The sequence below is a fragment of the Phyllostomus hastatus genome, unplaced genomic scaffold, assembly GCF_019186645.2.
Source record: "Phyllostomus hastatus isolate PE091 unplaced genomic scaffold, TTU_PhHast_1.1 phas_contig_40, whole genome shotgun sequence".
Lineage (NCBI taxonomy): Eukaryota > Metazoa > Chordata > Mammalia > Chiroptera > Phyllostomidae > Phyllostomus > Phyllostomus hastatus.
In genome coordinates this window covers 95,871,740-95,896,508 of record NW_025333872.1, presented here as the reverse complement: position 1 = coordinate 95,896,508, position 24,769 = coordinate 95,871,740, and the positions used below count along the sequence as shown (strand labels likewise).

General features: G+C 57.0%; 1 protein-coding gene across 3 annotated transcripts in view; it reads left to right on the top strand.

Moving 5' to 3' along the window:
* Window positions 1-24,769, top strand: part of AGPAT4 (1-acylglycerol-3-phosphate O-acyltransferase 4) — a 78,786-nt gene that overhangs the window by 5,215 nt on the left and 48,802 nt on the right. For all 3 annotated transcript variants that reach the window (XM_045843538.1, XM_045843537.1, XM_045843539.1), the window contains exon 2: window positions 23,197-23,463. In XM_045843538.1, coding sequence (XP_045699494.1) covers window positions 23,286-23,463 — 178 coding nt within the window. In that variant the 5' untranslated portion in view covers window positions 23,197-23,285. The remainder of the gene's footprint in view (window positions 1-23,196; window positions 23,464-24,769) is intronic.

Sequence of the window (24,769 nt, the reverse complement as noted above, 5' to 3'; positions counted from 1 at the left end):
CGGGTCCCTCCGGAGGAATGCAGAGTGCCACCCCGGGAGAGGGGACCTCCCTCCCGCATTCGAACTGCGCGCCCACTGGCCTCCCAGGTGGCCTCTCGTCATGAAGAGCCGGGTTTTGCCCACCTCGCGTTCTGGTCCCGGCCCCAGCCCGACAAACCCCAGGAGCTTTCGACCCTCGAACCTGACGACCCCATGTAAAGCACGGTAAAACCTTCTCGGAGCTTCTCTGGGCAGGACTGTCCCGCCCCCCCCCCACTCTGCCGTCGGGATGGAAATGATGCGGGCTCGTCTGGAGCGCCGCCCCCTCGGCTGGCCTGGCCCGGCGACCGAGAAGCAGCCTGGCGAGAGTCCCTGGAGCGCAGCCCCTCCCCGAGGCACGGAGCTGTCCCCGATGGCTCTGGGTGACACAGATCTCTCCCCTCCGCGCCTCTCTCCTACCCAGGAACTGTGTCATGGTCTCTCCTGCATAGGATCCTGGAAGGGTCCCTTTTTGAGCCTCACGGTCGTTTGAAGCTGGACATTAACATCCCTGTTAATGGGGGTTATTCCGCCGGCTGGTCGATGGCAGGCGACCTGCGAAAGCCATCAGAGGCTCTGGGGTGCCCGGCCGGCCTGGAGGGCACAGGAGAATGAGGACCACCCACCTCCAGGGAGGGCCTCCTGCAGTCCGGTCTGTCACTCAGGCTTCACGTGTGTCTACTCCCCTCCCCCGCACGGCACCCCGGGCAGGTAGAAACAACGGCCCCTTGCCGTTGACGGACGAAGAAAGGGAAGATTAGAGAAAGGTACTCACCTAGCATCACACCAGGTCGCAGCGGAGATTTGAACCCAGAGCCCCGCTCTGAACCACCGCGCCCTCCCATCTCCAGGGCGGCCTTGGGCCCTTCCCTCCCCGGGGCCAGCGCAGGCCCGTGCACACACAGCAGGCCGGCCGCAGCTGCTCTGGAATCGCGACCACCTACCTGTCTCGCCGCTGCTCCCCTTGCTGCTGCCCCTCCTCCAGTTCTAACAGCGGCGGCGGCGGCATTGCTGGGAGAGAGCGAGGGGTTGCAGACGGTACGGGAGGGCCGGGGGCAGTGCCCTGGCGGGGGCTCTGCGGAGCTCTGCCCTTCTGCTGCGGTGAGCCTGCTGACGGTGAGGCGGCGAGGCCAGGGGGCACCTGCGACGACACACCGGAGGGACTGGCCGGCCGGCAGCGGCCTCTCGAATTCAACGTGAGCTGTGCTCGCACGGGCAGCGTTTAGCCACTGGCCGGACTGTGCTGGGAAGTCCTCCACGGGCACCTCGGAGCGGCTCCCAGCCGTCCCCAGGGCTGTAGGTCTGGAGTCGGAGACTTTCTGTCCTGCTGTTGATTGTCAGCGCGCCCGTGACCGAGTTCAGCGGCAGAGCACGATCTGAGACGACGACTCGGCCAGCGCTCCCCTCAGACCGGCTCCGGAACCAGACCAGAGACGGGGCGGCCCCAGGCGGGACGGGTGGCCCCTTCCCGCCCCCTCGGCTCCCGCTGCGCCGTGGCCTCCCCGTGGCCTCCCCGTGGGCAGAGGCGACGCAGGCGGAGCAGAGGGTGGGGCGTCCGCCTGACCAGCTGCTCCCCGGCTGCCGCCCTCGGCCACGGGTCACCAGGGCACCCCCCCGGGCCCCCACCGACCAGCTGTGAGCAACCCTGGCCCAGTCCTCCTCTTCCCTCTCTCCCACTCCGGGGGAGGGGGGCCCACAGGACAGCTGGAGAGGGGCTTCCTTCTGCAGATGCATGTAGCCCCCCTCGCCTGGCCCGATGCGGGGGCCCCTGCTGTCCTGACAGTCTCCCTGCACCCCACTCACCCTACACAGGACAGCCACTCTTTCTGGACGCTATCCCATCGTCGTCAGGCGGTCTCTTCATGGTCGGCCCCAGGGTCTGCCTCGGGGGCTTCGGGCGGCAGGCAGCCCTCTCTCCTCGGGCGGTTCCCGGCCCGGAGCCCCTGGCACTGACTGGGAGTCTAGTCTAGAAAGGGGGACGGGGGCACAAGCCGTCACCGTCAGGTGTGCCCAAACGGATGGCCCCCAGCCAGGTCCTCCCGGGCTGACCTTCTCTCAGGGCAAATGCTCAGTCTGGGCACTGCTGACGTTTTGGGTCAAACGGTCCTTGGTTGGTGGCACTGTCCGGGCACGGCAGGACATCTGGCAGTGTCCCTGGCCTCTGCTCTCCAGATGCCGGGAGTACTCCCCCACCCTAGAGGTGTGACAGCCAAAAGTGCCACCGACATTGCCGAACGTCCCCTGGGGGGCGAGCCCCCAGCTGCCGAGGGCCACCGCCTCAGGGAACCCCCCCTGACCCCAGAAACCTGCCCAGACCCCTGGTGAGTTCCCTCCCTCGTCCGGGCACGCCCAGCTCTCAGGACTAATTGGCACTCCCCGGATTCACGAGGACACGTCTGAACCAAAGCTGCAATTCATCTGTTTAAATTAATAAAGAGATCGGAATTGAGAAATAATTAAGAGGAGCAGAGAGCAGACGTGAAACCGGAGGAATCCAGAGACGTGGCGGCGAACCTGCCGGCACAACCTGCTCGGGGCGTCTGCACGCGGCCCGGGGCGTGGGGAGCGAGCTGGGGCGTCTCGGGGGGCGGGGTGTGATCTCGCCCAGCCCGCCCTCCAGGACTCGGTTTACCAAGACCCTTCACTCCCAGGCCCTCGGGACCAGCCCCTCCCTCCGGTGGGAGGGATTCACGAACCTGAGGACAGCCTGGTGAGAGCCCCCCAACTCCCACACCCCCCACTCCCCCCACCCTCCGCCGCTCCCGTGTCCCCGACCCTCTGCCCGCCCGGGCTGGGCTTGCTCATTGGTTGCCTCCGGGTTTCCCGGGCCTCCTCCGAGAGCCCTGGCTCCGTGCGCAGGTCTGACTGGTTACGTGTTTGCCTGTTAGCGCCCAATCTCCCTTTCCGTCTCCAGCGCGGCCTCTCTCCCGTCCCAGAGGGCTCTCTCAGGGTGCCCCCTGGGACCAGCCCACAGGCAGCCGCTGGGGCGAGGCCCAGCTCTCAGCCCGAGGCCCTCCAGGCATCTAGCCAGCCTCTCCCTCCCAGGATCGGCACAGGGGCGTGAGTGGGGCGGGCCTGTTATTTCCACCCCAGAATCCCCTTATGGCTTGTCTTCCCAAACCCTGAACCCGCTGCTGTCAGCCATGCACTGGGGTTCGGAGGTGAGCCGGACAGTTCTGGAGGCAAGACAGACCTGCGGGGGCACATGAACAGACTCTGGGGAAGGGGGGCGTACGGAGGGGCGCTGCCGGCTGCCCTGGCCAGCCTGGGGTTTCAGAAAGGCTTTCCAGAGAAGGGCAGCCCTGGGCGAGGTCCGGGGAGCCAGGGAGCTTGGGTCACTGCAGGGCGGAGCGGGGGCCAGGTGCTGAGAGCTGAGAGAGCATGACCAGGTGGGGGAGGGGCTGGGCAGCGGGGTGGGTGGGCCCGCTCCTGGGACTACGAGAATGGCTGGTCTGGGAGGCAGGCCCACCCCAGTCAGCCTGGTGCCGGCGTGGGGTGTGACCTGGGCCCTGGGCTGGCCTGGGGGGTGCGAGAGGGATCTGTCCGGGGAATTCTGAGCATTGCTGGAGACAGAGCCACAGAAACTGGGCCTCTTCGACCCTCTGGGATACTAAAGACAGAAAAAAAAATTCCCTTTCTATCATATTCTCCCCAGAGGCCCCCTTACAATGTGCTTTGTAGCGTAGTCCTCGATGCGTTTTAATGCTGATCAGCGCTTCTTATTCGTCACTTAACATGCTGGGCCTGGCCTGTCTGATCCGGCCTCGACTGCAGCCCAGTCGGTCAGGAATTAGCTCCTCTCTGACCTGAGACGGAGGCACAACCTGGTTACCTGCCTTCCCCAGAGTCACGTAGCCAGGAGTCCCCGCTCGGGACTGCCCGCTCGGGACCCAGGTTGTGACTCCGCCGTGTGCAGCGCGTCGAAAGCACCGTGTGTTCTGGCGTGATGCGTTCTTCCCCGCAGTTCCCCTGGCTATTCTTTCAGGGCGACAGGACTCTGCGGAGCTCCCAAATGCGCAGGAATTCTGCATCTTGACCCCCAATCATCTGGAAATTCTGGGGGTCCCTTAGGGCCAGACGCTGTCATGAAAATGTCCTGGTGTCGCTGAAACCCTCCTTTGGCCTCCGTCTCTAGAGGAGTGAGAGGGTTATTAAAGTTTACGTGGGGGAACCGGAGAGAGGACCACAGTGAGATTTTAAATGGGCCTGCTTGTCTTCATTATTCATGCTGGCTTCCATTTTAGCCGAATGGGGACGTGTCCCCACGTTGCCACTCCTTTCCGTCTCCTCACGCGGCGGCCGGCCGGTGATCCATCTTTGAGACAGTCTGGTGAGACGGTCCGGCCTGACACAGCTCTGCTCTGGCTGCCCGGATCCCCAGGGGGGACGTGCCTCTCTGGAAATGTGCTTCGTGTGCAACGATGGGCCTGGCCCTGTCTTGTGGGTGCTGGGCCTTCGCCTGCGGTCTCCTCGGAGCAGTCACACCCCGTGACACCTCCCTGCCTGCCTCTCCGGGCGGGCGGGGACAGGGTTAGCAGCCTGGCAGCCCTGCTGCGTGTCCTCATCAAAGGCCTCAGGACCTTGACACCGAGGAGAGTGTAGAGACCCCCCGGCCTCCTCCTCCTCCTCCTGCCCTCGGTGCCGGGCCATGTAGCTGGGGCGGTGCAGGGCGGGGGAGGAGGCAGTGGCATTGCAAAGCCTGGGTTCGGTCCCCAGCCACGTCAACCCCTTCCTCTCCAGGGGACCTCGGGCTCCTTGGGACCAGGGACGGCCTCGTGGTCCGGACTGTGCCTGCACGGGGAGGTGTGCTGGCCCGGTTTCCCGGCCCACTTTCCCGGCCCGGTCAGCATATCCAGGACGGAGGCACGTTCTCCCCCGGCCTGTGGGTGCCGGGGCAGCGGGTGTGCGAGCCGCGGGGTGGACGGGGCCGGCCCGCTCCAGCCCCACACGTGTGCTGTGAGGTAGCACAAAGGGGACGTTTTAGGACAGAACCGTGCTTGGTGGTCGGGGCAGCTCTGGGCCACGGCTGCAGGCCCTTCGCAGCCGGGGTTCTCTCCGAAGGGAATGTTTTTGTGGAAATGATGGAGAACAGAACTGAGCTGGATGACCTCCAAGGGACCCTCTGTGGGAAGAAGAGGTCTATCCTCTGGCCCTTCCACTGCCTGTCCCACCATCTCCAAATGGCCTGGGCCTGGGCCTGGGGCGGGGCACGCGACATCCCCGAGACTCTGTCTGCCTTGACTGCTTTTTCTCCTCTGTCTCTCTGCCTCTGCTGGTGTCACTGACGCTTGGGTCTCTCCCTGGTCGCCGCCCACCTCTTGGGGCTCCCCTCCCCTCCATAGAAGAGGCCTTTCTCCAGATGCGCCCAGCTGGCCCTGTTCTGTGTGACCTCTCCCCTCCCATCACCGTGACCGTCTCTCTGATGAGAACATGTGTGAACTCTTCCCGCCTGCTGGTACCTCTTGCCTTATCACTACTTTATGATAAGTTACCCCCCAGCCCCCGTAAGGGCTTGCTGGGGGTGACCTTTCGCCATCTGAGCCAAACAAGCACGTGAGATTCGCCCACACAAATCCAGCCAGCTGCCCTAAAGGAGCCCCTCTCTGCCCAGCGGCAGGAATAGGAACGATACGACCAGTTGCAGGAACTTATCCCCAGTTTCTGTTTTTTCTCCACATCTCTTGAATTTTACTTGAATGGTGTGGTGGAAGGTTATGGTAGAAAGAATCTGGAAGTTTCGATTACCTCTGACTGACACATCTGTTCCTGGGGGAGGTGGGTGGAGGTTAAGTTGCCGCATTTTTCTTTTTTTTTTTTAAAGATTTTATTTATTTATTTTTAGAGAGGGAAGGGAGGGAGATAGAGAGAGAGAGAGAGAAACATCAATGTGCGGTTGCTGGGGGTTCTGGCCTATAACCCAGGCATGTACCCTGGCTGGGAATCGAACCTGGGACACTTTGGTTCCCAGCCCGCGCTCAATCAAGTTGCCGTGTTTTTCCACATGAAATGCTGGTTTGATGGCGTCACGTGATGAGCTGGGTTTATGGAAAGGGAAGCACCGCGCCTGCCTGCACGCAGTCGTGCTTCGGTAACGGTGGTGCCGGGGCTGGGGTGCCGTGGTCACGTCACTAACACGTCACCAGCTGAGCATTGCTCTGGACCAGGGTGGCGGATATTACTGACCATTCCAGTCATTCGTATTATGAAGATTTATGAATCACCTGCCACGGCCGAGCCTACACTGGACACTGTGGATACCACGTGGAAAGCACTTTATTTAGCTCCTCCAGGAATTCAGGTTTCTGGGAAGGCAGACAGACACGCGAAGGGAAATAGCATTTACTGATGTTACATGGCCTCGGTACAGTGCTGAGTGTTCCATGCCGTGTGTTCGTGGGGTAGTAACCCTCACCGCATGATGGTGGCGTTCTGTGACAGTGACCCTGGCCATGAATGCGGAGGGGACGGTGAGAAGACAGGGGAAGGGGCACCTCGCCATTCAGGGGCAGACGGCGGGCTGGTACAGGCACAGCACTGGGCAAGTTAGCACTGGGAGTACGGGGGAGGCCGTCCGGCGGGTGGGACAGAGGGCAACCGGAGCTGGGCGTGGGGAGCACCCCTACCAGCGTGCCCTCCTCTGGGAAGGCTGCTCGCACCTCCCCACCCCGCCCCGGTGACGCCAGGCGCCCGCACCTCACTTTTCCTTCTGAAGACGCACCGCACCTCTCCCTCCCAGGGGCACAGCCTCAGCCTTTGACTCTTTATCACTTGTTTACGTCTCCCCGTCGGCCGTGGCCACCGTGCGGCAGCTCCTCGGGGCTCCCGGGGCGCCTGCGCCGCCCAGCGCGGTACCTCGGTAAGTGCCTGTTTGTTGCCTGAATGAGAGTCGTCCCCTGAGGACAGGGCGAGGAGAAGTCACCCTCGGGGACTGATTGTCACCCGTGATGCGGGCAGCGCAGCCGAAGCCTGAATCTCATCGTGGCGAGGAGCTGCCAGATCAGACGGTGCCTCTGTTAGACAGGAGCCTCCCTCCCAGATGAGGTTTCTGTGTGTCGAAGGGGCGTGCCCTTGACTTCCGGTCTCGACGCTCCCAGTGCCAGGTGGTGGGGTCTCCCGGCGGGCACCTGGACAGGCCGGGGAGCGGACACCAGGGACGAGGGCTAACGCCGGTTAAGCCCACGTACTCAGCGCCGAGTGCGGCTCACAGGCGCCTGCAGTGGGGCTAGCTACTGCCCTGTTTCCCTACAACGGACCCATTGCCCAGACACCTGCTCACCTTCTGGAAAGTGCTGCCCGTCTCCCTGGGTGGGACGGATCGGGGGTGTGCCCATCGGGGAGGCCGAGGCTCCCCTGCGCAGGGGTGGCGTCATGGGCGTGCGAGCTGGACGGTCACGCGGGGCCTGCCCTGGGCGTGAGGCCCCGTGCACCCTGTGTTGACGTCCTTCATGTTTTCTGACCGAGGGCCCTACAATCTCACTTTGCACCAGGGCCCGCGGCACTGAGCCCGGGCCAGCGTGCTGAGTGTCCACGCATGCCTTCCGTGTGGCGCGGCTGCGGCCCGCCGCTGACCCCCGACAGCTGTGCCAGAGCGGGGCCTGAGGGCTGCAGGCCGGCGGTCCAGGGCCGCGGGCGGCTCCGGCAGCTGACCTGGCATGTTCGCAGGCATGACACTGGTGAAGCTGGTCGTGAGCGTGTTCCCCAGGCCTTACCTCCAGGCGTGTGATTTTTTTTAAGACTTTATTTATTTTTAGAGAGGGAAGGGAGGGAGAAAGAGAGAGAGAGAGAAACATCAATGTGCGGTTGCTGGGGGCCGTGGCCTGCAACCCAGGCGTGTGCCCTGACTGGGAATCGAACCTGCGATGCTTTGGATCGCAGCCTGCGCTCAGTCCACTGAGCTACGCCAGCCAGGTCAGGCTTGTGATTTTTCAACCAAATCGCACTAAAACCTCCTCTGAAGAATGACTCTGCAGATGGTTTCTCCACAATGTTGCTGGCGGGAGGGGTGGAAAGAAGAACCATCTCTCCACGTGGAAAGGTAATGAAAGCCAAGGCTCACGGTGCCGCGTGAGAGAAGCAGACCTTGACTTCGGCGACGACAAGGGGCCGCCGCCCTGTGTGTGCGGGTTTTCTGCACGTCAGTGGCCTTTTTGAATCAAAACGTGAATAGACGTGTTTGTTTCGTGCTCCCCACCAAGGGCCTCAATTTACATTCCGCTAAGATAACCCTTTAGAAGACAAAACCCTAAGAATGGTAGAGGGTCACCATCAAGTATTTGGAAAATCTGCTAACCCAGTTTACAGGAAATCTGTCTTTACACGGGGAAGGACCTCAGAATGTAAAGACAGAGCTGCTGCCATTTGGAATGGTTTCCGTTATCCCAGCAAGACTGGTCGCCTGTTAAGGAATAAGAGAGACTTCGAGCTCTCCTCCGCGGACCGTCCGTCTCCGGCTCGGACGGCTCCTGGGGAAATCGGAAAAGGATCAAAGACTGGAGACAAGTAAAACCTCCTGCTCCTCAAAGTTGGGAAAACGCAAGTGCTGGCACCTCTGTCCTGGCGTGCAGGTCCTTGCCCCAGTGTGTCAGTGCAGTGGCCAATGAGCGCTCACAGGGACCCGCGTGCACACGCCAAGGCCAGGCGTGCTGCGTGACTCAACCCCACTCACTCCGACGGTACCGTTTCAGGATGAGCCAGTTGGAAAAACACCAGCATGAGTGGGTTGTCTTATTTCACTAAGACTTGACAGAACGCGCCCTGGCATCATCGCGTACACGACCAGGAAGCTGAGGGCCAGGGGACCAGCTGGACTCCCAGCCGAGGGGACACCGAACAGGCTTGTTGGCACCCCCACCGTCCGACGGAAGGGGGTGCGAGAGCTGCCTGCCTGTCCTGCGTCCGTTTCGCATCTGCCTCCCGTTCGTGCCCGCCCACATTCCTTTTCAACATCCGTGAAGAGAATTGCATGGGCTCTTGATGTTCAAAGATCGAGCCTTTCGTATTTTGTTACTGTTGGGATGGCAGCAGTTCTCTAAAATCTTTTTTCTTCTGTTCATTCATGATTTTTTTTTGACAGCTCTGTGAGGATATGCTTTGCATACGGTAAAATTCACACATTTTAAGCACGCAGTTTGATGGCTTTTGGTAAATTTGTACAGTTGGGCACCCGTCCCTAAAATCCAGTATTGAGCCCTCCCATCACCCCAATCAGTTCCTCCCCCTCACCCCCCCCCACCCCCGCACTGGCTCCTCGCCGGCACCTGCGGCCCCGGACCGTCAGCCAGCCAGCCTCTGTCTCTGTGGTGTTGCCCCGCCCGGGAACCGCCTCTCGGGGAACTGACTCCCCATGCGGCGCCATGTGTCTGGCCCTGATTTAGCACGGCGTCTCCGTCTGTGTGTTCCGTGGCTCGGCAGTTTGCTCCTCCGTCTCCCGGAGCAGCCCTCCGTTGTTGGGGTGTCACCACCCCGTCTTGTTTAACTCGTCCACCCGGCGGTGGGTGTGTGGTTGGCTTTCAGCGTTCCTCTAATGTGTAAGTTGGCTAGTTTTATTCCTGACCCGAAGTCCGTGGTAGAAATCAGTCCCGTTTTCTTTGGTGCTTTCTCTGTACCCCCAGACTCCCAGGCGGGGGACACGGGTCTCCGTTGTCATGGCTCGGAGGAGGCGCAAAGACGGCCGACGCGCTCATCCCTGACGCAGGGGCTCCCCGAGGCAGTCGTGCGACAGGTGTTTTGAGTGTGAGGCTGTGGGCCGCGCAGGTTAATGACCCCGAGCGGGGAAAGGAGAGAGTGTCCCACTCTCTCCTGGACCCGGGGAGCGGGGAGCGTGAATTCCCGATGTCTGTCCTGCTGGCCCGTTGGTTTTATGCGTACAACACAAATGCTTCGATGTTGCCAAACCAACGGGCCCTTCTCTGGTCCTTCCATTATTTACCTCCCCACCGATTTCATGAACTAAATGACGCTTTTGGCAATTCACCAAACTTCATTCACGAACTCCTTCTGTAAGTGTCTGCTGTGTGCGGGCCGTGCCGGCTCCAGGGTTGCGGGGACGGGGGGCGGGGAGTGGACAGGAGTGGACAGGGAGGCCACCAGGCACCATCCCCACCTCACGGAGTTCCGCCCCACAAGGGTGTCGTTAGCTTCTGCTCCGCCTGGCCGCCGAAGGCAGCCGGCTCCGTGGCTCCGGTATCACTTCTTCCGCATAACTGGGTCCCGAAACCTGGTCCAGATTTAAGCCCCGCGAGTCCGCTGCAGCGACCACGGCCTTTGTGGGCAGCCTTGAGCGTGCCGGCCGCAAGCAGAGGAGTCGAACTCAGGACCCAGAAGAAAGGAAGACAGAGGCAGACTCACTTTCTCGGAGGCTGGGGAGTCCCGTGCAGAGCGGGACCTGGAAACAGAGGCAGCCTGCAGGAAGGGGGAAGCCTTCGACCCACGGAAGACTCTCTCCGCACCATCTTAGGCGGCGGCGGGAGAGGCCGCGGGCAGGCACGCCGGGGCTTCGTCCCCCTGGGCTCGCTGGTTCGGGCCGCCTGGGAGCGCCCCGCACAGCCCTCGCCCACAGGCTGCACTTTGGAGCACAGGTGTGGCCCTGTCCCACCGTCACGACCCCACCTCACGGAGATGGTGCCGGTTTGGGAGGCCCCACTGTGCGCTGGTGGCACGCACGTCACCCCAACCTCTTGCTCTGTTCCCTGGCTAAGGGGACCGTGCCTCCTTCCTGCAGGCTGACACTCCCCTGGTCCCCTTTCCCGTGGTAAGGGCCCGTTCCTCCCGCCCAGCAGGGCCCGGGCGCGTGTGCTCACAACGCGGACTCGTGGTGGACGGTCGGCTGACGGCGTCGGCCTTACCTCCTGGAGGGCCCGGTGCTCGTTTCATGCTGTTGAAAACCACTTTATCAGAGAGGATTCCCATGCCAACAGTTCGCCCATTTAAAGTGTAAAACTTAGTGACTCGTAACGCATCCCTGTTCAGAGTTGTGCAAGCATCTCCACGTCCTACTTTTAGAATATTTTCGTCACTTCAAGAAGAAACCCCACCCCCACGGCCCCCAGCCCCTCCGGCGTGGGACCACCACGAGATCGGCCTGTTCTGGACGTTTCGTACACTGTGTGGTCCTTCGGGGTGGGTGCTCCCCCTGAGTGTGATGTTTCTGAGGTTCACCCACGCTGTGGTACGTAGCAGCAGTGCCTGCTTCTTTGCGGCTGGACAGTACCCACGTGCCCACACGGCACCCGTCCCTTCCCTGCGCGCCCGTCGTCGGGCAGTGGGCTGTTCTGTCTCTCAGCTGTCGTGGCTGCGGCCGTGACAGGCGTTTCGCGTTCCAGGTTTAGCATAACTCGCGTTCTCGTTTCTTTGGGGTCGTTACTTTCTGGGTCATGCGGCCACTCTGTTGCCCGTGTGAGGAGCGAGACGGGGTGTTCTCCGTTCACTTCCCAGAATCTTCTCTGAGGCTCAGGGAGCAACGCTAGCGCGCATGCATGCACGCCTTGGACTTTGCAGTCCAGGTCCCTTTGCCGCTCAGACCTCCAGCGACATGTTACCAGAGAGTTAATGCAGCAGAACTTCGAGTGCGAGGTACCACGGGGAAGGAACTCAGAGGCAGTCGGCAGGAGAGCTGTCGCAGGTTCGGCCCGTGCAGTGGTGGCTACACGGGGTTTTATCACAGGCACCGCGGCTGCGTCCTGTCTGACCTCGGGGGCCGTTCGATTAGCGTGTGCAGCCGTGGCTGCCTCCGTCCCGCCCTCAGGACAGTGGGAAATGGTTTGCTCGGTGCACTCAGCTCTGTGTCCCTTTCTCCGAACGGTTGGAGGGCGCCGGCCTTTTTGGAGGCATGGGAGCTCCAGAGCGCTCGACTCTGCCAGGATCTGCTTTCTCGGAAACCAGGAAGTCCTGTGTGAAAAGCGTCATCTGAAACCAAAAAACATTTGCTCTCAGCAGTGAATCCATTTATTTTGTTCTCTGATTTGAGCCGGTGTCTACTGATCTTTGAGAATTAAATTACTGGGAGGCTGATGCTTAGATCAAGGGTTGAGGGAGTCGGGCTCCCAGCAGTGAAGTGTTTGCTCGACTGTACTTTCCACGGGAAGGACCGGCTGCAGCGGTCCCTCGAGGTTTTGTAAGGACGTGTTTTTCCCCTGTTCCTCGATACCCGGTTACTTCTCTGCACAGAAGACTGACCAGGACGGAAAGAACCTAGCCATGAAAAAAGATAACCAATGCATGGTATACACATATAAAGCACTGTCTTTAATCACTTTTTAGTGTTTCAGATCAATTGTCTTGTTTTTACTTATTTATCATTTTAGTATTTCAGATCAATCGTCTCAATAGCGTTGTCAGGTTGGTTGGTGGGAATGACAGATGGGGAAACTGAGGCTCAGAGAAGGTGCCGACCAACCAGCTCAGCGACCCAACGGAGCGAGTCACAGCCCTTCCCTGAGCTTCCCTTTCTTTGTCTGTAAAACGGGTTCACTCATGAGTCAGAGCATTGTCGGCATCGGGCCATACCCGTTAGCGTGCGTGAGCAATCTGAAAACCACAGTGTAAAGATTTGGACTCTTTTTTTTTCACTTTGATATATTACCCAAGGGGTAAATACTCTTGGTACAATAATCAGAAAACACAGAGAGGCACAAGGAAGAAAACTATTATTTCCATCATCACGCTAACTCGGAGTATCTTCTTGGAGCGTTTATTGGCCAACCGTGAAAAGCAGCTGATTTAATAGCTCATCAAGCTGGAGGTGTGCGTGTCAGGGACATGTAGCGACTCCAGTGCCGATGGCCGTCACTGCATGGTCTGCGCCAGGAAAAACGATAAATGTTCTAAATGTCCATCAGTATGCTAAGAGATTAATACCCAAAAAAACCCTCCCTGCAGCTGAAATGACTCAGCTAGTTACACAAAATTTCAAAACCATAGTGTCGAGTTTAGACAGGAAATCACAGAAAGAATTTAAATATTACTTGTGTACATGTTTACAACACAGAAATGATATATTGCTTGTGAATATATATATATCCATACAGTGGAAGAATAAAAGCACAGGACATGCACCGACTTCAGTCTCAGGTTGGGGACGTGGCTTCAATATCTATACTATTTATTTCTTTAGAAAATTCAAGTGACCCAATACACCAAGGTTGCTGGTTCAATCCCCAGTCAGGGCACATACAAGCATCAGCCAATGAATATGTAAATAAGTGGAACAACAAAACTATGTCTCTCTCTCTCTCCCTGCTTCCTCTCTCTCTCTCAAATCAATAAATTAAAAAAAACAGTTTGTTATTTTTTATTTTATTTTTAAAAAGATTTTATTTACTTTTTTTTAAAGATTTTATTTATTTATTTATTTATTTCTAGAGAGGGAATGGAGGGAGAAAGAGAGAGAGAGAGACACACATCAATGTGCGGTTGCTGGGGGTCATGGCCTGCAACCCAGGCATGTGCCCTGACTGGGAATCAAACCTGCAACACTCTGGTTCGCAGCCCGCGCTCAATCCACTGAGCTACGCCAGCCAGGGCTAAAAAATCGTTTTTTAAAAAGCATGAGGTCGGGCTGATACCTGGGGGCTGAGGGCACAGGGCAAAAATAAAGCAAACATGAGCAGCTATCAGCCTGATAAAACATTTAGTATGTTTTGCATATTTAAAATACTTCGGACATTTAAAAACAGATGAATGACCCTCAGGGACACTCCCAACGCGCACAGAGACACACCTGTTGTCTCGGGAAAGGTGGCTCGTCCCGCACGTGCCTCTGTTGGCTCTGTGTGATGTGAGCGTCTGTGGGTCGCTCACATCAGGTCCTCACGGCCAGCCTTCCCGACCCTCCCGAGCATTTGTCCTCCAACTCAATATTTACTCGGAGAAGAATTTTTAGAAAGAGCAAAATTGCCAAGGCTTCCTCCTAATATTTGTAATTACTTTCTATTTATTCATGTCTAATTCTGCAACACTGTTTCTCACGCATTGACGATGTAGTTGGTCTCCAACGTTGAAGGAACCCAGAGCCTAAAAGCAGAGGCAGAATTAAAGTCTGGTTTCATCCGGACTCGGAGAATCCGCTGAGTCGGTGGAGGAGTTAGTTCCTCCAGGCTGGGGGGTCCACAGGGCGGAGCCTGTATTTGCAGTCTCCAAAAGTAAGAGTCACACAAACACCCGGGTGGGAAGGAAGGCGTTCTCCCGGCCCTGCTGCCAGAGCAGAGGCGCAGGCTGCTGTCCCTCCAGGTTTCCCTGTGCCCTGCGTGTTCAGCGAGGGTGGTCCTGGGGCCCCCTGAGTCTTTGCTGTCTGTCCCTTCGTGTATGAACTCCGGCCAGGGGCTCCCGGGGCGCACCAGGGCAGAAGACAGCTAAGAGTCCCCACCCCGCCCCGGCCTCCGGTTCCCTAACCTCTCATCAGTCAGGTGTCCCTTTTAGAAACCTGCACTTCTTTTCCTCTCTGCAGAAACCATCCCATAGGTAGGTTTTGGCGATATTGGAGCTAGTGACACCCTTACCTCATAAAAGAGAAAAGGAAGGAGCTAGTGACACTCATAAAAGAGAAAAGGAAGGCCCACCTTGGGGTCTGCATCCCCGCCCGAGGGATGCTGGCTCTGTAATTGGTACTGGGAAAGGCCCATCTGTAACCCATGGCAACGCTGCGTGGCCCGCGGGGAGACGGGCCCAGGGGGAGGAGGCCCAGAAGGAAGAGCCGCAGCTGTGCAGTCATTTGCTTTGTCCCTTGTCCCCTGGGGGAGTGGGGCGGGTTACTGTACTCTCCAGGTGCGAGTTCATCACCTCCAAAATGAGCAGTTCACTCCTTCCCCGTGTTTTAGTGTTTAATATATGAAATTGCAGTGTGAATTCGTGGGGTAGGGAAGGATTTTTCAATAAATGTCTTGGATACAGCTGGGTAAGTATTTGGAAATAAATGGATTTAGATCCTCCCAGAGTATCATAGCCAAAAATAAATGTCAGGTGGGTCAAATAAAAATGAAATTGCAGAAAAACTAGATGAAGTAAGTGAACGTTCAGCAGTTTTATGCGGGACAAGAAATACGGGTAGAAAGAAGATTTTCCTAAGTCTGGACTTTATAAGAGAAATCACAGTTCCTCATAATAATTCAGAACTCCAGTAAGTTAAAAATAGAAGTAAACCAGATGTGAAAATTGGCCACTCTAAATGAAGAGGAAAGATGCTATCCTGGTTAATACATGGTGAACTCATGGAAATCCACGGGCAAGAGGCAGTGGTGATAGACGAAAATGGGATGTTTTTGTAAATAAGTAAATAAATGACAATTAAATACTAAATTCTTATAGATAGGTAGTAGATAAAATTTAAAAGATTAGGAAAAAGCAGTAGTTGAATACATGTTTTAAAATATCCAGTTTATCACCCCCAGAATGCAAATTAAAACAATGGGGTACATTTTTTTAATATTTTTTTCTTGAAGATTTTATTTATTCTATTTTCAGAGAGGAGAAGGGAAGGAGAAAGAGAGGGAGAGAAACACCAGTGTGTGGTTGCCTCTCACGTGCCCCCGACTAGGGGCCTGGCCCGAAACCCAGGCATGTGCCCTGACTGGGAATTGAACCAGCGGCCCTTTGGTTTGCAGGCCCATGGTCAATCCTCTGAGCTACATCTTTCAATATATGAAGAGTTAGTCTGGTTTTTGTCTTATTAAATGAGAATTCTTATCACTGACACACTGGAGTAAAATGGGTATTTTTTTGTATATTGCTGGTAAGAACATAAAAAGCTACAGACTTTTGGAAAGCAATTTGGCAATATTTACCTGATGTGTTAAAATGTTTGTTCTTTGAACGCAGAAATCCTGTATCTGGGAATTTACTCTAAAGAAATAACCCAAAGTTCAGAAAAAAAAATAAAGCTTTTATGCCTCAAATTGCTACTCATTGCATTATTTATTTTTGAAAGAAGGCAGAAAGAAGCCGAGATATATCATGATGAGGCAGTAATGAAATAATTACGGCATGTCCAGCATAACTAACCAGAATATCGACATGGTGATACTCACATTGAAAATGATCTCACTGAAGGTTAAGACAAGGACATGTAAAATTGATTTAACATAAGATCCCAACTATATTTAAAAATAAAAACCTCTGCAGTGGCTTTTCTGGCAAAGAAAAAAAAGCCCAAAGCCCATGAATTCACCAAAGACTGAGAAAAAATAACCCCAAAATGTCAGCGGCTGTTACAGCCACCAGCATTTCCACATTTTAGAACTTTACAAATTTTAGGTAATGAGTGTGAAATGCTGTTATAGTGGGGGGAAATTACCCTTAGAAATATCTGTGGCTTACACAGGGAGTACGCTTTCCTTTATTTTTATCAGATTTGTATTTTAATAGAAGATTCTTTATTAAAAAAAAAAAAACAACTTAATTCTTCTCCACCAATACCCGAGCTCCCCTGCTTGGGTTTCGGTAGGTCATTTGCTTTCATTGCAGTGATTTTCTTGCATTTGGTGTGAGGCATTGCCCCTCGCAGCTGCGGTGCTGGCAGAAAGGGGGTTCCGTGCCTGGCTACGCGGAGGGCGGGGCTCCGAGAGCGACCGTGTGTGTTCATCTGCGCGGCGCGCGCTGGGAGGGACGAGTGCGAGCCACCCCCCCCCCCCTGCGTGATGGCGTGGGAAAGAAAGCTGGGATTTTTGTCAGTGCGTGCTATTGCTTTTGCAGATGGCTTTTGACAATTCAGAGTCGTTGGTGCGGAAGTGAAATGTATCGGGTCATCCGGAGATTCAGGTTGAATCAGCGTTTACTGAGCAGCTATTTACCCTGTGACACGTGGCGGTGGGTAGGAGTTCATCTTGGTCCTGGAAATACTACCCAGGGAGCACTCTGGGTCAGTACTGGGCATGGTCCTCACCCACCTCGGACAGACCGCGGCCCGGACGGTGCCCTCCGCTTGCTTTCCGGAGTCGGACGCAGTGGTGCGAGTGCAGCTGCAACCGTACGTGCGGGTCGACGACTTTTCAACTTGACGGATGAATGGGTAGCTTGCTGGACAACGCATACATACAGTTGCCAATGAATTATTGAGTGTTTGCACGAATCCCCAAATCCCTGCCCTTGAGTCTCCTTCATAGAAACAGAAGACATCGCTGCTTCAACCGGGCACCCTCTTCTCTTCCTGAGCTTTGTGGTTAAAGTACAAAAAAAAAAAAAAAAAAAAGAAAAGGGGAGTGAGAGAAGGCCTCGCTCCGTGTTCTGTCGCTGCCGCTGTTAATGAGCCTTTTCGAGGAATAGCCAGTCCCCGCGGCCGCCCGAGCATCCTTCCTGTGCGAGCACTTCAGTGATCTGCGGTCGGATTTCAGACCTCTCGAGAAGCAAGGATCCTGAAAGTCAACTTATTTTGGGACTCCGAGCCAGCAGTTCTGTCTTCGATGAATGATTCATGTCAGGAAAGCATTTGAGTGCATTTGTTTTCTAGTAAGCCTCTCTTCAGGTCCATTATGCCTGAATCAAGTCAGGGACCATTGGCATCTCTCTGTGAAAATCAAAGATTTAAAATCCAGCCTCATGGATCTCTCACCTTCCCCACACCCCTCACCAGAAAACGAGGGTTGGCCACAGCAGGGTCTCGGGACTCAAGGGTCCGGGCCGCTTAGCAGAGAGGGGGGAGGGCAGAGAGGGACCCCCCAGAGCCCAGAGAGCCCACTGACTGGCGTCTGAGTCGCTGGAGGAGGAGAAGAGCCACTGCCGTTTCCCCTGCAGTAGCTCTCTGAGCAGACCCTCCCCGAACCGCCCCGCTCACAGTGAGGCCGTTGGTACTGACCCAGCCGGCAGAGCGGCAGAGTGCCGCCGCCACGCTCCGGTCCCTGGGGAGCACCCCAGGGTGTCAGTGCCGCATGAGTGTCCGTGACTCAGAGCGCTGTGGCTGAGGGCACGCGGCTGAGGGGCCCCACTTCCCATTTCCTGAGACGGGAGGTTGCAGGTGGCCACAGACGCCTCGGCCTCAGCCCGGTGGAGCCCTGGCTCACCCCATACCTCTGTGCACTCTCTCGCCACCTTCGCGGGGTCGGGCGCTCGGCCAGCTTCTCCCAGGGACCGAGGAGGAAGCTGAGATTTATCGCGGCCCAGTGACCCAGCGCATGGGGACGCACAGATGGTTGCAGTCAGCCGCAGGGCGCTGACTCAGAACCGAGCCGTCCCTCCGCAGATGCGTCCCTGACCACTAGTGGGATCACGGGTTCCAGGGGCCCGAGGCAGGGCCCCACACAGTGGACCCACGCCGGCGGGAAGTGAGTTCCCGATCCACTGAAGCCCCACACCCGTGTTTTCCTCCAGGAAGAGCCTCCGCGCCCTGGTGGTTCTGCTCGCACCTTCGAGCTTGGCGCAGCACCGCTTTGCTGCTTCCCGGCCGTGTGAGGGGCCAGTCTGCGGTGCTTAGAGCTGCGGTTTGGCCCTTCGTCCCAGGCTGGTGACGCGGCCCACGGACGGGGCTTTGTCCTGTGCAGTGTTTCGCCTGAGTTTTACCTGCGCGGTCAAGAGTCGCACTCCCGATGGAGCTGCCAGCTGGATGGACAGATGGACGGGGTGGGCGAGGCCCGACTGGGCGGCTCGTGAGCTCTTCCCGACTGTCCTGGGAACCGACTCGGACCGTGTGCCTGGCTGCCCCGGCTCGGCCGCTCCGGTCGGCCGGGCCCCGGTCCTCCGCGGGTGTTCGGCCACGCGGGGGCCCACTTCGGGTCAGAGCGCCCCGGTACGCAAGGGTCAGGGCGACACCCCTCCCCCAGTGGGCACTGAAGTGAAAATAAGAAGTTATAAAATAAGTTTAAGGAAATTGCCAACACAGCCTTGAATTTTGCCATCCGTCTTCATTTTAAAGGCTTCTCTTTTTTTATTTTTTTATTTTTTTTATTTATTAGAGAGGGAAGGGAGGGAGAAAGAGAGATAGAGAGAAACATCAATGTGCAGTTGCTGGGGGCCGTGGCCTGCAACCCAGGCATGTGCCCTGACTGGGAATTGAACCTGCGACGCTTTGGTTCGCAGCCCGTGCTCAGTCCACTGAGCTACGCCAGCCAGGGCTTAAAGGCTTCTTAATCATCTGTCTTTGGTGTATTTTGAAACATCAGAGATCAGATTTTATGAAAAGAAAACCGAGGGGCTGGGATTTCCTAGCAGCCTGAGCACACGTCTGTCTGCCCCCGGACGCCGGCCTGGCCTCACCGACTCAGAAGTGCCTCCCCCACCCCCCCCAACTGCTTCCAGTGAGTGCAGAGCACCCGGCGCGCAGGCCCACCTGCCTCTGGTGCCCGAGGGGCCCGGGGTGTTTCCAGACCCCCAGCGGGAGGCCCCGTCGGGTGCACCCACAGGGCCCCAGAGGGACGAAGCTCAGGGTCTTCTCCGTTCCAGGGTCCGTGTGTCTCCCGCCGGGCGAAAGCCAGGCCCTCACGGTGCGCTCAGCTCACGTCTCCGGCCCGATCTGTCCAGGGGACGGATGGACTGACAGAGCGGGGGGTGGGGGGGCCTGGTTGTGCGGACAGCCTCAGGACCCACAGCCGGGGCCGCCTTCCTGGGGAAGCCGCTGACTCAGCATGGGGACCCAGTCCTTGGACTAAAACTGTGACTGGGAGTCGGCGACCCCCAAGTCACTTCGGCTCGGGGCCACCCTGGCTTGTGTGGGTGGCAGAGAAAAAAGAAATGTCCCAGTGAGAAAAACCGTACCGGAACAAACAAGAGAAACGGACCCTTCGGGCCACTGGTGGGAAGGTTGGGAAGAGAAGATGGCAGAGGCTGGGGGGCGCGAGCATGGGCGCAGCAGCTGATGGGAGAGGACAGCTGTGGGGTGTGGGCGGTTAGAGTTCCTGGGAGGCGGGCGTCCTTACCTCCACCAAACAGGGGCAGCGACGGAGGCTCAGAGAGGGTGAGTGGCTTGCCCGAGGCCACACAGGTCATAACTGGGGCGTTAAACCTCGAGTCTGCCTGCAGCGTCCCCACACGCCTTGGCCACAGCCCGTGTGGGAAGGCCTGGACCACTGCAGTCCGGGCCGAGTTGCCTTGGTAACGGTCGGCCTGGCGTAGGAGGTGGTTGGTAGGTGCCCTTTTTTGGTTCCGGTGTCTTCCAGCTGCTCTGGGCCCGGGGCTGCTCTCAGGCCACTGCCCTCACTTGGCCTGACACGAGGGGACAGCTGCCCCTTGGCCTTCCTCGGCCTCTGCGTATGTGCGGCCTTCACCGGCGTATGCTGGGGCCGAGGGCCACCGCTGCGTGGCCGCAGCGACAGTGATGACGAACCAGACATCGATTCTGATTCAAATTCATCCCACTGTCCCGTCCTCTCTGAAAAGTTTTCATTATTAACTGGAACATACTCATTTAAGGCAGAAGTGTGGCTGCCTCCCCCTTTGGAAGATTAACTTTCCAATTTTCTTCCTATCATCTCAGTTTTTGGTTCCGTGATAATTGGATTTTTATCAGGGCTTAAGAAAAACTCTTAGAAACTTCCGTGGCGTGAGCAGGACTTGAAAATGTATTTGCACCAGATACCTTGTGAGGTGGTTCACACACCCACGGTTGCCGGGAGTGCACCGAGCCGGCTGGCTCCCCGAGACTGCACAGACGCGGAGTTCAGAGCTGTCTGTGCCCTGTGACCCTGTGACCCTGTGACCCCGTGACCTGGGGCAGCGGGACTGGGCTCGGAGAGGGTGGCCGGCCCACCTGGGAGCGGAGCCTCCGTGGAGCCCACGGGCGGAAGGACAGCAGCTCGGGAACTCGTGGTCATCTCTGCGGTCAGCAGTGGAACCAGGAACTGATGACGCATGGAACGGTCAGGCCTGTGGACGCCCAAGGTCATGTGCAGTCTGGCTAACTCGGCTTCCTGTTCCATAAGCAGCGGTCAAGTGAATGAGCGTGAGCTTCAGACATGTACGCACTCTGCGACCTTTGCCTGTTACCTTGTCTCCCTAAACATCAGTTTCCCCGTCTGTAAAATGGGGATAACAGTACCTTCCATGGGAGGTTTTGACGGCGGTCCCTGAGGCGGTGCATGGGAACCGTTCGGGGTCCTGACCCTGCTGCCCTGGCTGCCAGTCAGAGCCCCTGGGGTTACCTCTGGGTGTGCTACTCTCCTGGATGTGAACGCCCGCGCAGGCCTTAGAGGAGACCTAATTTAATGTCCTCCCGTGTTTGTTTGTTCTCGTGGCAGAGAAAGTTGCTGAGTTTGTTCATCCGTTTACCACGGAGCCTTGGTTTCCTCGGATTAGACGTACAAGCCCTTCAGAATTTGCTTGCCTCTTATTAGCTACTCAGAAGCAGCTATTCCAGGTCAACTTGGACTTCTCAGTTTTCTGTAGACTTCAGTTTTCGTCATCTTAAAATGAGACTTGAGAGAGAGGCTAAGGGTCATTTACTAGAGGACGCGATGGAAAAGTTCGGTGCAACTGAAGACTCCTTTGGAGTTTGGCTTGTGTTAAGGGACGTCGCGTACTGTACATGGATCTCGGACACAGGACAGCGCCATCAAATTTTAAAATAAGCTAATTTTATACAGGCCCCTGCCAAGCCGGGAGACGATGATGAGTTTTTAATTGAGAGGGGTTTGAGTCGGAGATGGTCCCAGAGACAGTCAAATTAGGTCTCCGGGCGCCTTCGGCTGTTCTCACTCCCAGAGATCCAGAACCCAGCTCTGCCCTTGCTTGCCCTTGTAAGCACTCAGCGGCCGCCTCGGGCCTCCACTCCGGGCAGGCAGGCAGCGTGCCTTCCAGATCGCCGAAGCACGCATTGGTGCGTTAGAAACACACGCCTGAGACAGCCCTCAGATCCAGTCTGGGGGGCCGGGCCCAGAGCAGGCCCCGTGTCCCCAGCCCGGGTGTGGTTCATGGTGGTGAATGTCCCTGAAGGCTGCACCGTTTTTTGCCCTTGAGGTCACTTCTGGGCGGCTCTCTGTGGAAGGGAGGTTCGCCCCCAAGAGAACCCCCACCGCACCCCCGGGAGCAAAGCCGCCCAGAAAGTCGCTGGGGGAAGGAGCCTGGAGCTGAGGCTGAGTCCTCAGGCCGGCATCTGTGGTGCAACCTGGGGCACACCGCCCCGGTGTGGGCGTCCCAGCTCCGTATTCTGAAAAACGGGATAGCACTACTACTCATCTCACGGGATTCATGTGAGGCTTAACATGTGACCACATCTGCGAGATGACAGGTGTTTCTGCTGTTAGTAACGGAGATCGTAGCGAGGTCTAGGGTCTCTCAACTCTTGCTGCGAGAAAGTGAGTCCTGGGGTTTGAGCTCTCCCGGGGCTACTTTGCAACGGCGTTCTGCCGCAGGAGCAGTTAGTCCGCCGTGCACCATCCCCTCCGCGTTCCGTCCTCTCCATTGGAGCATTTGGATCCCCTGCCTCTACGCTTCATTTCCCCACAGGCCTCATTTGCCACACTCGTAGAGTCTTCCTGTTGCTCCAGTCTTGGGTCGGAGACTGGTTACAGGATGTGAGTCTGGCTGCTGCGTGTGCCCTGAGTTCCCTTTGGGGGAACTCAGCTTGTGTGTGCAGCTTGTGTGTGTGTTTGCATGCGTGTGCACGTGCTGGGGAGCCCCCGAGGATGCTCCGGGCGGCCGAGTGCCCCGGAGAGCTGACAGGCGCGGGGTGGGGGGGTACCCGATGGGGTGTACGAAGTGGCCCACTAGTGCAGCGGCCTTGGGAGGCAGAGCCCACCCGGGGTCACCCTGACACCTCACCCGGAGCACTCTGACTTTAGGGAGGTCCTTCCAGAAGGGACGTTTGCAGGGGGGTCTGGGGGATGAGGTGAGTGGGGGGAGGGCAGGGGTGTTGGTGGGTGCGGCATCCAGGCAGAGGTGGCAGTGGGGCGGGCGACCCAGAAGTGCGGACGGTGCGGGGAGCACCCCCACTGGAGCGAGGAGCTGGCAGAGTGACGTGCGGAGCCCCTGGCCGGGGGGGCCGCTTCCCCGTGGCAGGAGCCGCGGGACGCCATCCCAGCTGCTTGACCCTTCAGGGTCTCCGTCCCGCCCTGCGTGAGAACAGGGCCCACCTCCCAGGGTGTCAGGACGGTGAAGGGGACTCTTCGCTTTCCAGGGCTGAGCCTGTGGCTGACACTAAGTGAGCCCCGTGTCTGTGAACTAGGGGTCCACCAACCACCGCGCAGCGGGTCCCATCTCAGGGCGAGCGCTTTCTCCCCTGTGGAAGTCCGCCTGACTGACGCTGAGCACTGCTCTGTGTTTCAGACGCGTCCCTGAGTCCCGAACCGTCTCTCCGCCCGGGGAGATTCTGCCGCGGGCCTCTCCAGCGCCGGGAGTAAAAGCAGCCGCCCGCCATGGACCTCGTGGGGCTGCTGAAGTCTCAGTTCCTGTGCCACCTGGTCTTCTGCTACGTGTTCATCGCCTCGGGGCTCATCATCAACACCATTCAGCTCTTCTCGCTCGTCCTGTGGCCGATCAACAAGCAGCTCTTCCGGAGGCTCAACTGCCGGCTGTCCTACTGCATCTCCAGCCGTAAGGAACCTACCTGTCCCCCCTTCTCCCTCCCTCTGCGCCTTCCCTGCGGGGCCGCGGGCGGGCACTCGGGCGTGCAGACAGCGTCACGGGGCTTGCGCTGCTGTGCCTTTCGCTGCATTTTTTTTGTCGTTGTTTCTGTCTGTTTGGTTTGGGTTGGAAGCATCTATTTCGTCCTCCCTCTTAAAAAATGGGTTTTTGAATGAATGATGCCAACAGCACAGAATTCAACCGGCACAAAGGGCAGCCTATGAAACATGAGTGCGCGTTCGGTGCGTTTTTTAGTTCTCTTGCTCAGAAGGAATCGGCGTTAACGGTTTCCCGGTTGTCCCTGCAGACATGCACAGGCACGGGAATGCACACACAAGACCCGTGTGAGCACGGGTGCTGGTGCGTCTCTGATACATACAGATGTGCAGGGCACACACACGTTTGAAAGACGGATGGCACTGTAACACGCTGTCCCCTTTCTCGCTTCTTTTAACTTTTTATTTCAAGATAACCGTAGATTCACATGCCGTTGTCAGAAATCATACAGGGAGGTCCCACATGCCCTTCAGCCAGTTCCCCACGACGGCCGCCTCTCGCATCGCCACGGCGTGTCCCCCAACAAAGAAGCCGTTGCCGGCACAGTTCACCAACCGCACTCGGACTTCCTGAGGCTTATATACATTCGTGCGTGTGTGTGTGTGTGTGTGTGATGGTACTAGGCTATTTGAGCATGACTAACTCAGCCGGCCCGAATTTCAAAAGTGAAAACGAAAACAGATGACTCAGGATAATGGGGTGTCTAGCGCTGAGTCTCATTGTTGATTGACCTTCAGTCCTGACCTGTTCTCAACCGTAGAAAATGCAGTGCATTAGTCATTAGTAATTACATATGTGGGCATGGGCGTCTTTTAAAACACGAGCCCTTTGAAACTGAGCTATTTAAAAATCTCAGCAACCTTAGATCATACCAAGAGTCCAAAATTATTGTTATCATTCTGAAAACCTTTAAAGGGAGCAATCGGATTTGAATTTGACTCAAAACAATACAAGCTGCATACCGTTGTCCAAATGGATTACTCCTGATCCAATTTGTTACTGTTTAAACCTTAAAATACTCCCTCGTGTGGGAAAAAAAAATGATAGAAATATCTTATTCTTCTTTCACCAACTCAGAACCTGCAAATAAAATTCTGCTGTTTCTGATGTGGTTTGAGTACTAGACCTACTTTGTCCTGCATTGTAGAATACTACGTGATATAAATATGTCTTCAAAATGTTAATACGACCATGAAGCCCAATTGTCATGGCAAAGGCG